This window comes from Thamnophis sirtalis, unplaced genomic scaffold (assembly GCF_051295495.1).
Source record: "Thamnophis sirtalis isolate CommonGarterSnake01/CBP01778 unplaced genomic scaffold, rThaSir2_p1.2 scaffold_7, whole genome shotgun sequence".
NCBI lineage: Eukaryota > Metazoa > Chordata > Lepidosauria > Squamata > Natricidae > Thamnophis > Thamnophis sirtalis.
The window spans coordinates 81,358,652-81,376,530 of record NW_028261387.1 but is presented as its reverse complement, the minus strand read 5'-3'; the positions used below and the strand labels follow the sequence as shown (position 1 = coordinate 81,376,530).

Below are 17,879 nucleotides of genomic sequence, written 5' to 3'. Positions count from 1 at the left end.
ACCTTTATTACATTTCCCCCCCCATTTGACAAGTAGCATGCACCTTTACCTGATTTGATGAAGTCTCGGTCTTTTCACTGAGCAGCTGAGCAGCCAGAGCTGGTCCTTTGTACCCTTCTTGTGTGGGCAACGATAAAGTAGAAGATGAAGCTGAAGGCGGATTAATCCAACCATCCATTTTTTCATAGACAGATAATGGGGCAGAAGTTCCATGTGCGGAAGGAGCCTGGTAGGTAGTCCAAGGGCTGGTTGGCAGTGCTTGAAAATCTTGTTCAATGGAAGGAGCCTGTGACAAAGTAAGAAGCTGGAGGCGATTGGCTGGTGCCAAGCCCTGCTTCCCATGAAGTGAACATTTCCACCAACCTTCACTCCCAAGGAGATTCTGTTCAAGAACTATCAGGATGTCTCCTTTGCAAAAGGCTAGCTCATCTGGACACTCAGCTTTGTTGTCATATAAAGCCTTGGCCAAGGTATTCTGAAGAAAAACAAATGAAAAGTAAGCGAAGCTGCTTCTTCTCATAATTACTAAATTTATATTTAAGTTGCAGTAAAGGTTTAAATGAGACAGGGCTCAATTCCATATTGTTCTGGAAGACCTCTGTGCCCCGTTATTCACTTAAAATTTAATCAAACATCTTACATCAGTTTTGGGGTTTCAAAGCTGCTAATTATCACTCTCACTCAATTGCAGATGCAAGGCTGAGAGAGATGCTCTCACAAGTAAATGATCTTGAGGAAACCGGAAGCGTTGCGTCGAGAACCGTGGCACGCCAAAACCGCGGTAGACTACAGCGCGCCCGACGAAAGCGCGTACGTGACGTCATCAGCAGCGCAACAAATAAAATTAAAAATAAATTAAATTAAAATTAAAATTAAATTAAAGCAAGCCAATTCACATAAAGGTAAGGGTTAGGTTTAGGATTAGGTTAAGGGTTAGTGTTAGGTTAAGGGTTAGGTTAAGGGTTAGGTTTAGGGTTAGGTTAAGGGTTAGGCTTAGGGTTAGGTTTAGGGTTAGGTTTGGGGGGGTTAGGTTTAGATTTACGCATTAATTTTAAGTTTACCGCTCACAGCGTGCTGTTTTCGTCACACTGTGATGACGTCACGTACGCGCTTTCGTCGAGCGCGCTTTAGTCTACCGCGGTTTTGTGGTGGAACCGTCGAGAACGTCTGGGAAAATAGTGAGCTCCGAGGAGCTTCGCAAAAAACCCAGCTGGCAAACCGCCATTGGGAGGTCTTTGAGCCAGAAACATCCTCGAGGGACAGTGAAGAAGGAGAGGCATTTTGAACAACCGTGAGGAGCAAGGCAAGCTCCTCAGCAAGTCCAAAACAAGCTCCCCAGACTGGTTGCAGGGGTGGCAACCATCGTTCAATGACCGCTCTGGAGCCAGGATATCCAGACCAAGTTTGGAACAGGAGCAATGATTGGACGGAGTGTTGGGTCAGGTAGAAAGACTGGCCGTAAATTTTTTTAAATTTGGAGCTTAAAAAATTTGTCCAGAAATTAAAAACAGTGGCTAAGTGGAATATGAAGGGGAGGGGGGAGTGGAGAAACAAGTAAATGATCTTCTGTTACAAAAAACAAACAAACACATAGGGCTTTCTGTTTTAAACATACAGTAATGGCAATATTTCTATGTGTTTAAATAAATCTATAGTACACACTGAGCCTGCACAACTTGTGTGCTGTGTGTGATCTATTAGATTTGGCCTGATCCACAAAGGTTTTTTCTTATCATCAGTTATGTTTTCTACTCTTATTTTTAAGAGATAACTTGAAAGTATATGGAGATGCGAACATAATCACACATTAAAAATAAATAAGCGATATCTGCAGAAATCCTTAGTTTTGTATTATCCCATACATAAATGTTTAAATCTAATGCCGTAAGAGATGCTCTAAAATCACATGTTTTCAAAGCTGCTGTAGCTTCCCACATCTTGTTACATGCACAATACAATTTGTAGAAGCAGTTATTTTGACTCGGTATTATCTAGTTGCCTACATAAATGAGGAAATATTTCTTGGTTGGCTTCTACATTGCGCATAAATACCTTGTCTTTCTTTTAAGTGGGACCTTTTGAGAAGACCACACGAAATCAAAATAAAAGTTACCATGACAATAGGTGAAACACAGGAAATGGAGATATTACTATCTCACGTATGTGAAACCGATGTGAGAAACCCCAAAACTGATACCGATCATACTCCCAGAAAGAAAGAACAAAATCTAAAACTGTTAGAAATAGAATTTTGTTAGAGATAAAATTCATCAGGATATGAGAAATGAACAATGGGAAATTACTATCGTAGAATGTGACCTTCAATACATATCCTTTATTAGGTACTAAACTTAGTATTAAAATATACCAATGTGTGAACAAATCAGCCTTCATATCTTTTCCAGAGGTCTTACCACTAAATAGGAATTTTTCATTTATATGTGTGACAACATCTCTAAGATTGTGTGCAAGGTTACAGCTGGCTGAACAAGTTACACATTGCTAATTTTTTTTCTACAAATGTATTTATTCCTTGATTTAGAGAAAAACCTGTTCACTAGTTTTCAGTGTAATGAAAGAAATTTTGCTTTTGAAATTCTACTAAAGGAGAAGGGAATGTTGGGAAAATTCTTGGGATTGGTACATTGTTGATGGTATAACCCTTTCCTAGTTAGCTCAGTTGTCAAAGAGCCCTTATTTTCATTGAAAAGTTCTCTCTTGGTTTTCACCAGCTTTTTCCACTTTCCTTAAATTCTAACAGAAGAGATCAGGAGGTTGTTCCTCCTATGGGATTTTTTTTCTCAAAAGAAAAGTATGGACATTTAGAATGGCTTTAGAACAACAGCAAATATGGAACAGAAAACAAATGATGTGCATAGCAGGTGGAAAGCACCCCATCTCTGATGTTTGGTATATAATAATTGAGTTGGATGTAATATTTCCTTGGGTTCTTCCTAGAAGAGGCTGTATTTTTATGTCTCATATCTGGTTGTCATGGAGAAAACTATGTTGTCAATAGGAGTCAACAATGACTTGATGGCTTAGTCAATTTCGTGTCTTGTTTTTGAAGGAATGCATTTGCTTTTCAGATAGGGAGGATAGCTTCAGGCTTCCTAACTGGATGACTGAGAACTTCAGCAATGGAAGGATTACAGAGGACCAACCAGCCAAGTTTGTTTTCTATTGGAGACATCTTGCAATCTTGGCAAACTATTGTACGGTTAGAAGGTCATCTTTGAGAAACAGTTGGAAAGATGTCCTTCCCCTGGAGAAATTCAAAGAAAGCTTCCAGCCAACCTTTTCCTCTCTACAAATTTGGGAGAGAATTTCAGATCTGCTACCTACAGATTTTCTTTACTTCATGTTGTCCAATGACAAGGCTGCCCTAGACAGCAGGTGCTGATGGATGAGTCCCTTAAGCCAGCCAGCTGCTCTCAGCTTTTGCTGGGATTAAATAAGATTTCATTATCAGACCAACTGGCTTCTATCAACCATAAAGAGAGGAAGATGGTCATCTTGCTCTAGGCTTCCAACTGGGCCAACTTAACCTATGAGCTGTTTTTATTCCCAATTAGCAATGAAATCTGCAATAGCACAGTGGAAGATGTTGGCACAAGCAGTAAAGTCAAGGCTTTTTAATTTGGGATCTACTGTGACAGCTCATGGCTGAAGGAATCACTCTTGATCTCTTTGGGAGCGGCATTTGGAATGGAAGTAGTGCATTCTGCAGTTCATAACAATGAAACCTTGAACCAATCTGATCAGCTCTGCATAACTATAAAGCTAGGACGGACTTCTCAGCCTGATCTACTCATCTTATTGAGTTACCATGAAGATGATCTGATGTCATTTGCCATCTTAGGCTTCAGATGTCCTTATTTAACAATATGAGTGCCTGCTCTCAAATAAGATATGAATATGTACTAACCAGAATCATTGACTGGTGAAACATACAGTTTGCCACAAGTACTGATTAAAAACATGAAAGAAACTACTAGAACTGATCGCTAATCAAGGAGAGAAGCAGCCTAGAACTAAGGAGAAATTTCCTGACAGTTAGAACAATTAATCAGTGGAACAACTTGCCTCCAGAAGTTGTAAATGCTCCAACACTGGAACTTTTTAAGAAGAGATTGGATAGCTATTTGTCTGAAGTGGTGTAGGGTTTCCTGCCTAAGCAGGGAGTTGGATTAAAAGACCTCCTGTCAGGTGTGCCTCATTCAGTATCTAAGAAAGAAAATCCCTAACTCCATTTGAGTAGAGGTAAAGGTACTTTTACTGGACATGAAATGAAAACAGCTAAAGTGAAATAAGATCTGAAGCAAAAAAGCGCAAACGTGTACATATCAAACATTTACCCAAGACCCTCCCCCCAGTTTCCCCAGCCCAATGTTCAATGTGCAACTTCCAAAGGTGTCATGTGGGGTGTATCTTAAGGTGGCCTAATTCAGCTGGTATGCAGAGACGGTTGACCTTGACCAAGCTCAAACACGAGCCATCAGCATGCACAGAAGATGATGAGAACAAAATGATAACTCCTCCAGTAATCCCCCCCCCACAATACCACGAACCCCCACCCTCCCCATTACTATGGCAGCCGATAGCAAGCAAGAAAAGTAGAGGCTGACACCTCCAAGGTCCCTTCCAACTCTGTTATTCTATTGACCTTTATTTCTTCATCAACTTTACTAAGTATTATTCCTTCCTATTCACAATATTGTCAAGAGTCATTACATCCATAATCATGATGGGCTTTGAAGATTGAGGAAGGAAATTCAAGAATTGGGGAACTCCATCTTTCAGCCACCCTTGCAGATAATGGAAAAGAAGAATGGGTGGAAAGCAGAATTCATGAAAAGGTTTGAGTTCTTGCACCACTATCAGCTTTTTATAAGTCTTGGTGGTAGAAGGGAGGGAAAGAAAATGTCTAGCATAAGCATCTTGACTTAGAGTACCGGAGCTTCAAATTGAATCTCATGGGGATTGGAGATGAAGATCCTAAAATAACAACTTCAAACCAATATTTGACCGTTGTAAGAGGAAGTGAGAGTGTTGCTAAGCGGGGGCCTAATAAGTTACTTAATGAAAAATCAGGAAGATCATTGACTCATAAAGTTCATGGCCTTCGCTTTCCATACATTAATGCAGAACCTAAGGAAAATAAAAAGATGCACTTTAATTTTCAACAAAGAATGCAAATATGCCTTTATAGATGTAAGAGAGACTTGAAGGATATCGTAACTGAAAAATAGAGTTTGTTAAAAAGAATAGAAGCTATAGAAGGAGAGTAATGACACTATATATTAAAATACCTGCACCTTTTTTGGGTGCACCTAATGTGGAGTTATTGTTAACAGAATCACATGTTTATTAAACCAGCCCAAAGTGTTTTGGGGTTTCTATAACCCTGAATTTAGAATAAGTTTATTGTCACTTTAATTGTACACTAATCGGCATACATTAAAATGAAATTTCATTGCATAAAGCTCTCAAAGGGCCACCATCTTAATATACACTACATAAGCATGAAATATGCATATACCCACATATATTATATGAGACAACACAATCTAGTTCAGATGTGTACATTTACATGGTGAGAAAAACGAATCTTGTGAGTTTACTTGTCAAGCGGGCCTCTCTCAATAACCAAGAAAGAAACCTCTCAACTCCACTGTTTGTGGAATTAAAAGTACTTTTACTGGTTATGAATAGATAGCAGCGAAGTAAAACAAGGTCTGAGGCAGAAAAGTATGAAATCATAAATATAAAACATTTGCCCAGCCCCCTCCCTCCAACAATCCCCACCCCATTGCCCAATCTGCAACTCCCTTAGGTGTCATGTGGGTTTCATCTCCAAGAAGCCTCACCAGGTTGGTATGCAGGACGGTTGGCCTTGACCAGGTTCAAACATCGGCCATCAGCATGCGCAGAAGATGGTGAGAACAAAACTCCCTTTTTGATTAACCCTCCTGTACTAAATCCCCATCCCAAATACCATGCCCTCCCCCCGTTTCCATGGCAGCCGAAAGCAAGTAAGCGAAACAGAGGCTGACAATAAGCAAGATCTCTCTTTGCACTCATCCTTGAGCTAACACCTTCCAAGGGGAGTGCAATGAAACCATAACCTTCAAAAAATTGTCCAACAGAGGCAGTGACCAGGAGGACAACTTGCGGGGTGCTTGATACTCATGCCCCTTGGAGATGAAGCGTATGGAGGGACTGGATTTGGAGGAAAGATCCGTTCGCCCTAGGTGGTCATTGGGAGTGGGAAAGAGATATGAGTCTGAGGAAATTCCTGCTGGAGTTACCACCAGCCGACATTGGCGACCTGCAGCTGCCTGGCACGGATGCCATAGGGAACAAAGCTGTTACAGAATCTGGTAGTCCTCCTCCCAGAGCAACAGAAACGGGCCATAAAGTGGATCCATGGGGTCTCTAACAATGCTTTGAGCTCTAAGAAAAGGATGAAATTACGTTATTATTTTTTTAAAGTAGATTAGCAAGGCCAAATCCAACCAATCCTGATCTGAGGCTGCTGGTGCCTTGTCATTCTGATAATTTTTTCCAAGACATGCAGTTAGGTTTGAAGAGTGTTTACAAGAATGGCACAAAATATGACTTAAAACCTGAGAAAGAGGATAGTATTAGGAAGAGACTCCAGCTGGCTCCTCTCTGACTCACTGTGGAACAGGGTAGGGCTAGGATGCGATAAAACACAGAATGAAGGTTCTGTTATTGTAGCCTATCTCAATAAAGGAGTGTCAAACTCAAGACCCGCGGGCCAGATCCAGCCCATGGAGCCATCCTGGAAAATGTAAGGAGCCGGCCCGCATCACTTCGGCATGGTCTACCCGATATGGCTTCAGCCCAGTCTACCCAGTGCAAAGAGGAAACATGCCAGCAGTTTGGGCATCAAGCTGGCCACACCCACCCAGTCAATCACACCCAGTGAGTGGCATCAAGCTGGCCACACCTACCCAGTCAGCCACACCCACCCAGTCAGCCATGCCCAGCTGGCCCTCCAAGGTCAACTACAGCCATAATATGGCCCTCAAAGAAATTGAGTTTGACACCCTTGCAATAAAGTATAATTGTGGTCTTCTTATGGAATTGGTCTCTTAATTTGGTCTATCTTGTAGGGCTGACACAGGCTGAAAAAACAGAAGCTAGGAGACAAAGAGTAGGGCAGGCAGACTTTCCAATTAAGTCAACAATGAAACCAGGCACTCACAACCATAATGAATAAACATCATGGAAACACATAGGCCAGTTTCTAAAATAAGGGTGTGCATTCGTGGAAAAATAGCCTGCTTTGCTTGGAATTTCCTTCAGTTTTCACCATAGTACCTCTGGTTTGATAACCGCTCTTTGCGACTAACCTCAGCAGGGGTGTCTTACACTTTGGCAGCCTCTGATGATGATATGGCTGAGCAAAAGCTGCATCATTATTTCCAGTATACTTGATTCTTTTCCCTTACAGGAAATTGTTGCACATAATATGCCTGACTATCTACAAAGGATTGTCCAATTCCCTGCCCTCTTGGACTGTTGACCCATTAAGTATCTGTGGCAAAGAGTCATGACTATAGCATCAGGGGCAGTTCAAAGGCATACAATAGGACTTCACGGGACATCCAAATGCTGTCCACTCTCTTTTCCCAACAGAAGTATTAACAGTATGAAAAGCATAATATGACATATCAGAGGTTTGCCAAGGACAATTGGTTAGAGAAAGTGGCATTGCTAGAACTTCTTATTGTTACTGTGCCAAAGCCTAAGGCAATATTGATGAATATTTATGCAGAGAAGCAGAAAATTGGAGGCAATGCTACACTGCAGAGCTTCAACCAACCGGTTAATTGCTCAACAATCAAAGCATTGGATACGTCATTCCCATTTACCAAATCGATTCCTTCATGGTGCAGAATCAAGAAGTAAACACTTGGCCTCCTGTCTGCTATCTCTATTCTGTAAGTTCTCAACTTAAAACCAAAAGTGGGACCAGAATTTCCATTGCTAAGCAAGGCAGTTGTTTGGTGCAGGGGTCTCCAACACTGGCAACTTTAAGACTTGTGGACTTCAACTCCCAGAATTCCTCAGCCAGCAAGTTGAAGTCCACAAATCCAAGGTTGGTGACCCCTGGTTTAGTGGGTCACACGTGGTTTTACAACCTTTTTTTTTTTGCCCCAGTGATTAAAATGAATCACTGCAATTGTTCAGTGAATCATGCATTTGTTAAGTGAAACTGGATTCTCCCGTTGACTTTGCTTGTTGGAAACCAACTGGAAAAGTCATAAGTGATGGTCACATGAAGCCAGGACACTGCATGCCATTTGCCAAGTGCTCAAATTTTGATCATGTGACCATGGAAATGCTGCCACAGACGTTTGTGTGAGGACTGTAAGTTCAAACAGTAACCAAATGAGTGTTCGTAAATCAAGGCCTACTGTAATGTTATACAGTATGCATAAAAAATTCAGGTTGTAGTATCCAAAGGCCATTCCCTCTGGGATAGTCAATGCTAACTATCTACAGTATGGTTTCCAGTGGCTATGGGAAACTCTGTGCCTTTTGATATGAGGACAATGTAAATAATGCAGATTCTTGCCTGTAGTTCATCTCTTAGAAGAGAATATTTGCAGTTCAGGGTTGAACTGTGCACTGTGTGTGCGCTGATGGCGTTACCTAGTTTGGTAATGAAAGTTCTGTAAGAAAATCACCAACCTCAGAGAGCACCAAGGATCCCCAGAGTTCATCTCTTCTTTGTACCTATCTCCCCATTTTTGTTCACTTTTTTCCCTCCTTTTTGACAATTAACTATTTTTTTATGCTTGCTGATATTTAAGATATAAACATCAAGTTATATTTTTGTCAGTTCAGCTGAGCGGCATATCTGCTTGCTCTGATCTTTGTGTTGCATATAAACTAAACTGGAAATTACTACCCACTTGCTCATCCAACATCCCAGAACAGGAATGCCTGTCTTAGCGATTCTTAGCGGTTTGCAAATATTCTTAACTGCTTCCTTTCCTGCTTCCTGGGGCAATGAGATGGGTGAGAGAGCTTGCTATAGATATAGAAGCTGCTGGTTATGGCATTGTCTTTATGCCAGTGTCACCATCCAAAATAGGACAGTGCCTGTGTATATTAAGGCTGAATTCCAGGACTTTCTAAGAAAAAAAGTAGGAGAGCTTTCTACTAAACTAGCATTTAAGTAAGAGTAAAGCAACATGCAAGTTCTGTTGAGACTGCTAGTTTGCATCAGAAGCATACGGCTTATATTTTTACCATCACATTTGCTGAGCAGGAACAGCTGCTCTAGTGAACTAAGGGAAGAAATGCATTCGCCAGCTCAGATTGTATTAGCGTCCTGTTGTTGATAACATCCATTTCGTCTGCTGAGATGGCTCAGAAACAATGAGCTCCTTCTTTTCCCTGCTCAATCGTCCTCTCCCTTTGCCTGTCGTAACAGCTGCCAGAGACGGACAACAGGCCTGTTTGCCTCATGGAATAATTATTTTAAACAAATTGAGGTGTCTTCCAACAAATACGTATGTCGGCCTAAGGTTCTATTTTTTCCAATCCCCCCCCCCAAATGCCTCGATCTTGCCAAAGAGTGCAATTGCTTTCCGACTAACCTTCCATGCACATTGCACTGAGGAAATGAAAAGTTACATTTTTAATGTAAGAATTAATTTTTTACAAGGGTCAGGTGTTGAAGATACAACATTCTCTGGCTATTTGGATGGGTAATGAAATGTCTACCAATGAAAAAATCAAGCTAAGAGAAATTCTATCCCGCATGCCAACCCTGAGCTCTGTACAGATGACAAAAGATAACTTTTATTGTCATTTTATTTTTTACTGTGAGCACACCGGCCCACATTAGAAATGAAATTCTGTTGCCAGCCCTCAAGAGAATGTCTTTCTGCCCAAACACATACATAACACACATATACACATGCTATATACACATGACCCGACAAAAGGGCGAACGACAAAACCGCGGCCAACTAAACTGCGTCGCTAAAACCGTGACGTCATCAACGCGGCGACAACAGCACGGCGACAACAGCGTGGAGACAGAAGGGCGATTTCAGTTGACAGAGGGGCGATTTAAGTTAAGGTAAGGGTTAGGTTCAGGGTTAGGTTTAGAGTTAGGTTTAGGGTTAAGTTTAGGGTTAGTTTAGGGTTAGGTTTAGGGTTAGGTTTAGGGTTAGGTTTAGGTTTAGGTTTAGGTTTAGGTTTAGGGTTAGGTTTAGGGTTAGGTTTAGGTTTAGGGTTAGGGTTAGGTTTAGTTTTACAGCGCGCTTCTGTCACCGCGCTGTTGTCGGCGCAATTCAGCGCTCATTCGTCGGAGTGCTTTAGAACATGCGGTTTTGTCACCGCGGTTTAGTCGGGCGCGGTTTTGTCATTCGCGCTTTTGTCGGTGAACCCTATATACATACATAAATATATATCTGCAATATACACACATACATACATACATACACACACACACATATACATATATACATACATACATACATACATATATATATCTGCACCATACATACATACATACATACATACATATTCATCACTGTCCATTTTGAATACGGTACATAGCGGAAAGAGTCCACAAGGTTGATGCTACATGGAACAAAACTATGGTTGAATCTAGATGTTCTGCTTCGGATACCACAACATAATATCACAACATAATATTATCTGACATAATAGCTAAAGTAAGGTGGTGCATGCTTCAAAAATAATTTGGAAAAAAAATGCTGTTTATATGAATCCAGGCTCTCTCTCTGCCAGAAAAGCTGTCCCCCCACCCCCCAAAAAATTTCTGCAGCAGGCTAAAAAAATAATAATACTCGACTGCTTTAAGAAGCCAATGATGCAACTCTTAAAAGCAGCCACATCTGTTTTCTAGAAATGTGAAAGAAGAGGGTTTTTTCCCTTTGAGCAGCAATAGAGAAATATCGCACGTTTCCTCGTGTGAGGTCCAAAGCCAAACCATTCTTTAACCATGTACAATTCTAATGTAAAGTGTTAATGTAAACAGTGCTTTACTGTTTAAAGTAAAGCAATTGTGTATCAACAATGACTGTTTAATTCTGCATTCCAAATTTAGCATCCTAATGTCACTGACACCATTGGTTGAGGCATGCTTCTAAAAATCCAGTTTGAGAAGGGAAACAAATGGTCTCGTTACATGGAAAAGTTGCAGTGGGACCCTTGCTGAAAATATGACAAAATAATATGATTTTTGTGTTCAATTATTAGAAAGGATAGATTATCGAAAGAAGGAAGTTGTACCCCAGAGAGGGTAGTATTTATTTGAATGCTCTTTTAACTGCTGTAAAGAAGATTGGAAGTCATTTCTTGGCATTTTGTCTTTCATTTCTTTTTCTTTCTCTTTCCCAAAAGTGCTTTTCAAAAAGGCAACTGGGCTTTTCTTTGGGTTTTCCATTAACTTGTTTTACTGAAAAAAACTTCCTGGATGAAAAGCAAAAGGTGTTCAAGGGAAAAAAAAGCAAAGAAAGTCCAGCTGCCTTTTGAAAAAAGCACCTTTGGGACAACCATGACTTGGATGACTGAGAATCCCCATAAATATTCTTCATCTCTCCTTTCTCTTTCATTTCTTTTTCTTTTCTCACCATTTTTCTTTTCTTTTCCTGTATTTTCTTTTTTTCTTTATCTAAATGCTTTCGTCCTGGAAAAAATTCTTTAACAAAAATTAACTAAAAATATTTTTTTTTCTTTACAAAGATCAATGTTCCAGCATTTCTGCTAAAGTTTTGAAAAGCTGTATTCAATATTACTCACTGGACTGTATAAAAACAATCTGCAGAAGCAGAGGGCCAAAAGCAATGGGCATTTTATTAAAGGTTTACATAAGACAGACTTAAGACCTTGCACTGGATATTCTCTCAATAGAAGTTAATAGCACCAGTGATCTCCATAGGGCCAAATAATTATGCTGCCTGAAAAGATATTCAAGTTGGGTCTTCTCCCCCACACCTCTTTCCGTAAAGCAAAAGAAAATAAAACACTGGGGCAATTATACAGACCCTTCAACCACACCAAAGGCAATTGCAGTCCGGAGATAAGACACATTGAAATACTTCCATCTTTACTACCTTCTCATTTCTCCAGAAATTGCTTGTTTCCATCTCTTGTGGCAACCAGTTCATTTTACTTAACAGATCTGGGATGAGCCATCTATTTCTGCCATAGCATAATCCATTTTCCCCATGCTCAGACTTCCTATCCAACACCAGAGTATTATCTTATGAAAACATAACTTCCTCCCCATTGCCAGAGGGTTCAGTTTTTAGAATCTACAAGAAACAGACCCATCGCTGAGTCCTGCAGGGTAAAACAAACGAATTAGACTTTTGAAACTGTAAATCCACTAGCTTATTGTGGCTGAATTCCCCTCTACCTGTGATGAATCCTGAATGGCTGATGCTTTAACTACCTGCAAGGATTCAACATGGAAGGCAGAAGGTTTGCCTTCTGAGCCATCATCCCCATCGACTGGCTGGGGAATTCTGGGAGTTGAAATCCACCTGTCTTCAAGTTGCCAAGGTGGAGAAACACTGCTGCAGACATTGGCATTATATTAGCTTTCCCAATTCTGTCTTCAGCCAACTGTCACCAGAAAATGCATTTGTGTTTACAGCTATTTAAAATAAATATGAAAGCCAACATAAATTCAAATGATACAGAAAGCATTTAGAGTCCACAGAAATATAGTGTCCTTGCAGCTTACTTTCTTTTTGGTAAATGATTCAAAATGCATGCATACAGCTTGAATCAAAAAATATGGATACTTGTTACTGAACATTTTATGTGTTGTTCCTGTGGAATCCAGCATGAGATTTTTCTTGCCTGAGGATTTATTTAGAAAGTTATTGCTTGGATGACTTTTTCTAGCATTTTACTTTTCTACCATTCTCTCAAACCGGTTTAAAGTTAGTTTAGCAAGGAGGAGCTAAGTTCAATGTAAAGATGTTATTAATTTCTCATTCCTTTCCCCCCCCCCAACATATCTTAGACTGTGTTTGTTAAAAATCTATACCGTGTACGGGTTCTGGGAAGCCGGGGGGGGGGGTAAGGTTGTGGGGGGGAGGGGGGAGGGTGGGGGGAGGGATATATCAGGTTAGATGAGATGTGTTAGATTTCAATGTAATTTGACACCATATGTATACTGTTTCTTTTTTTTCTCTTTCTTTATTTTATATTCTTACTACTATTACTATTATTACTTTTTCTTTAAAAATAGGATAGGCTAAGCATATTGACATGTAGCGGAAATACACCAAAGAGAGGAGGAGTGGGAAAGAAGAAAGATGTGCAGAGAGGGAAGGGAGAGAGGGTGGGGGGGAAGAGGAGAAGGATGGGGGGGAGTGGATTGTGGAGAGAGGAGTGGTAGAGGGGGAGGGGAAGTAGAGTAGAGGGGGATGATGGAAGGAAGATAGAAAGTTGGAGGGTGGTAGAAGAAAGAGGTGTATGGACAGCAGAAGAGCTATAATGGGTTTCTATTTTTGGGGGCATTGTTGACAAGAGGAACTGATGTAATTATTATTTAATACTATATGATATGGGCTATGTATAGTATACATGTGAGTGTGTGTTATGAAAAGAAAATAAAATATTTCAAAAGTAAATCGGTAAAAATCATGTTCATTCAATGAGCATTCAAGGATTTTCACAAAAGCAAGACTAGCCCACAGAATTTGCTGCCCTGAGAGTGGTTGGGAGACCCACCAACTAAGATCACTTTAAATGAAATTAAATCATATGAAATGAAGAATCAAAGGAAGGAAGCATTTGCCAGAAAATATTAACTACTGCTTTTGTCATCCTCTTGACAAATCATTATTAAGATTCCTTCTCTAATCACTCTGGGAAAGGAGCCAAATTGACACTACAATATTTTAATACAATATTCCATCAGGATAAAAGTAGCAGGTTATAATGACCTACTGGAGTGTTAAGACAAATGTCTATTGGACTCTCTTTTCAGAAATAATTAAACATTAATGTTCTTTTTCTAAAATCTTCATAAAACGATACAAGGAATCTTTTCTCTTCTGTTCCCGTCATTTTCCTTCCCTTTCTCTTCTCTTCCCTTCCCTTTCCCTTCCCTTTCTCTTCCCTTCCTTTTCTCTTCCCTTTCTTTTCCCTTCCCTTCCCTTTCTCTTCCCTTCCCTTTCTCTTCCCTTCCCTTTCTTTTCCCTTCCCTTTCTCTTCCCTTCCCTTTCTTTTCTCTTCCCTTCCCTTTCTCTTCCCTTCCCTTTCTCTTCTCTTCCCTTTCTTTTCCCTTCCCTTCCCTAAAGTATCAATTAAGGAAGGAACTACCAATGGCTGTCCTTAAATTACCCCGCAACAAAGCTGTAAGTGTAGGCTCAAAAGTCTGTGGAGATTCTCAGTCACCCAGGTCATGGTTGTCCCAAAGGTGCTTTTTCAGGAGACAACTGAACTTTCTTGTTTTTTCTTTGAAGACATTTCACTTCTCATCCAAATGTTTCCTTGCAGGCAGCTGATCATTTGCATCCTTTTAGGGGGTCATTGAAGCACCTCCAAGTGTCTGCAAGGAATATAAATGCTTCCATTCCCCACTATCCTGTCAGAGCTGAAGAAGCTTCCTGGAGGAGAAGTGAAATGTTTTCAAAGAAAAAAACAAGAAAGTCCAGTTGCCTCCTGATAAAGCACCTTTGGGACAATGGTAGGGTCACTCACAAGCCTTATTACCAGAGGTGTCAAATACCGTGGCACGACAAAACCATGCTCGACTAAGCCGCACCTGATTAAACCGCGTCGCTGACATCATCAACAGGGCAACAACAGCGAGCGCGGAGAAAGAAGGGCGCTTTAAATAGCGCTTTGAAAGCAAGCCGATTCAACTTAAGGTAAGGGTTAGGTTTAGGGTTAGATTTAGGGTTAGGTTTAGGGTTAGTTTAAGGGTTAGGATTAGGTTTAGGGTTAGGTTAAGGGTTAGGTTTAGGGTTAGGTGTAGGGTTAGGTTAAGGGTTAGGTTTAGGGTTAGATTTAGGGGGGTTAGGTTTAGGGGTTAATTTTAGGTTTAGCGTTTACAGCGTGCTTCTGTCTCCACGCTGTTGTCGCCCTGTTGATGATGTCAGCTACACGGTTTCGTCGAGCGCAGTTTAGTCGAACGCGGTTTTGTGGTGGAACCGTCAAATACTACAAAGCCCAGCTGGTGGTTTTGAGAGTGCAACTGGAACATCACCTGTTTTAAATATACTGATTGCACTGTTGTGGCCACCAGTAAATATTTTTGATAACATCCTGACGATAATTGTTCCTGACAGTTAGAACAATTAATCAGTGAGACAACTTGCCTCCAGATCACGTGAAATATTAATACCACTTTATAATGCCTTGATAAGGCCACAATTGGAATACTGCATTCAGTTTTGGTCGCCACGATGTAGAAAAGATGTGGAGACTCTAGAAAGAGTGCAGAGAAGAGCAACGAAGATGATTAGGGGACTGGAGGCTAAAACATATGAAGAGCGGTTGCAGGAAATGGGTATGTCTAATGAAAAGAAGAACTAGGGGAGACACGATAGCAGTGTTCCAATATCTCAGGGGTTGCCACAAAGAAGAGGGAATCAAGCTATTCTCCAAAGCAGAACAAAAAGTAACGGGTGGAAACTAATCAAGGAGAAAAGCAACTTAGAGCAGAAATTTCCTGACAGTTAGAACAATTAATCAGTGAAAGAACTTGTCTCCAGAAGTTGTGAATGCTCCAACACTGGACATTTTAAAGAAGATGTTACATATCCATTTGCCTGAAGTGGTGTAGGGTTTCCTGCCTAAGCAGGGGGTTGGACTAGAAGGTCCCTTCCAACTCTGTTATTCTATTACATCCTCTACTCATTCTGGGATAGATTAGAACTTGGCGGTTGGAGAGCTAAAAATTGTACAGATTTTTTTTTCCTATTGAGTGAAGGCAAGCAGGAATGCCTACCCACTGTCAGGCCTGCATTTATATTCCTTTTAGAATTTTGGCCTGCCACACTTTCTCTAATTTCATTATGCTGTTTCTTTAAGTATAGTCAATGGGAGGGGGGAATAGAAGGAGTAGGATTTTGGAATGTATCGTTTTTCATTCTTCACTAGAAGCAAGGTTATCCTTTGTCTCCACACCATTACACTTGACCGGAAGAAGCTGGGCATGGACACCAGCATGGAAGAAGAAGATTGGACCATGTGATGGACTGTGGGTGTGGGGATAAGATCATGAACTTTTAACTGGGTGGGATTCTGATGTAACTTCCAGAGTTGGAATCCCCACAGCTATGTGCCAATATGACTGTTTTATTAAATTGGAACTTTAAGCATAGTTTTGCCTTCGACTCTGATTTAATTCTACATGGTATTTGGAACGCTCTCACCCATATGGCTAGGAGAAAAAAAATCTTAAACTGATGTTTGCAGGTCATGAATGATATATTGCAAAATGTATACCAGCCGATGCTTTTGTGCTGTGGTTAACAGGAGCACAGAGGTATTTTTTACCACATTACCAGAGATGTTTTTTGAGGTATTCAGCAATGAAAAGAAAATGGCAATGTCGTTGCATTCTGGAAAGGAAGACTTGGTTTCACATCCTACCTGTAACACAAACACCTTCTGCATTGTCATTCTATTAATAAGAATGGCAAGCTAGGACCTTTTTCTTTCTTCCTCTCCCCAACCCCGTTTCCTATTCCGCTTGACAAAATGACTCATAATAGGGTGACCAGAAAGAAGGAAGGCAAGAATAAAGAAATAGGCTCATCCTTTGGACTACGGATCTTCTGCAACAGACTGACTCAGCTGTGGAACAAAATTAAGATGCAGTTTCAGCAATGTCACCTCTTAGGCAAAAGTTATTTACAGCCCACTTTTCCTTTCTGGTCTCAGGACAGTTAGATCTGCCAATGCATAGATGGGGGACTAATTTCTGGGCTGTACAGTAGAAAATCAAAGAAAAATTCCAGAGGAAGATCATTCCCTACTGCATTGTATGAATGTGTTTAGCTAAATCATCAAGATTTGAGCCAAACCTGAGGGTGTTTTGTCTTTATTCACATGCTACATATCTGTTGATACGTTCCTTACTTACTTCCTCCCCCCACCATAAAAAATAGAAATTGATTCTGCAAAATTATAAGTTGGGTCTTTAACTTCATCAGCTTTTAGTTATGTAAAGGTCCAATCCATTGGCTTTTTAAATATTTCAAAGTATATAAAATACAACTGAACACAGTCAAAATACCGTAACCTTACAGATAGATTTAATACAGTGAACAGTTCTTATAAAATATTTAGTATTCTATTAGGAAGTACCATAAATTTCAAAATCATGCAGGAAATTGTGAACTTCTTTTACCTGTTATCATTGATGTTACCTACTATAATAATATAAAATCAGAAATAGGGCAGAATTGGAATAAAAATGCATGCATATAAGTCAGAGGTGGGTTCCTACCAGTTCACGCCTATTCGGTAGAACCGGTTCGTCAAATCTACCGAACCAGTTAGAAGAGGTTCCACCAGTGGACCCGAAAAGCAGGGCACACCTACAGAAGAGGTTCCAAATTTTTTTGAAACCCACCACTGATATAGGTCCTCTGGCTAGAATTATTACCTCTCATTCCAAATGTTTGAAAATTGAATTTTCCAAAGTGTTTTGAGTAGCCTAGATTCAATGCTCAAGGAAAGCCACATTAGTGAACTTGTCCAGGGGAACCTTTTCAGAGTGACAAGCTTCAGAATGAACCAAAAGCTTGACACAAAAGCCAGTCATGGTAGCATCTTCTAGCACAGTGGTTCCCAAACTTGGCAACTTTAAGACTTGTGGACTTCAA

At 40.4% G+C, this 17,879-nt stretch overlaps 1 protein-coding gene across 2 annotated transcripts in view; it reads right to left on the bottom strand.

The window, feature by feature from the left end:
• CASS4 (Cas scaffold protein family member 4) overlaps window positions 1-17,879 on the bottom strand; it is a 50,118-nt gene that overhangs the window by 18,314 nt on the left and 13,925 nt on the right. For both annotated transcript variants that reach the window (XM_087720494.1, XM_087720495.1), the window contains exon 2: window positions 50-475. In XM_087720494.1, coding sequence (XP_087576620.1) covers window positions 50-475 — 426 coding nt within the window. The remainder of the gene's footprint in view (window positions 1-49; window positions 476-17,879) is intronic.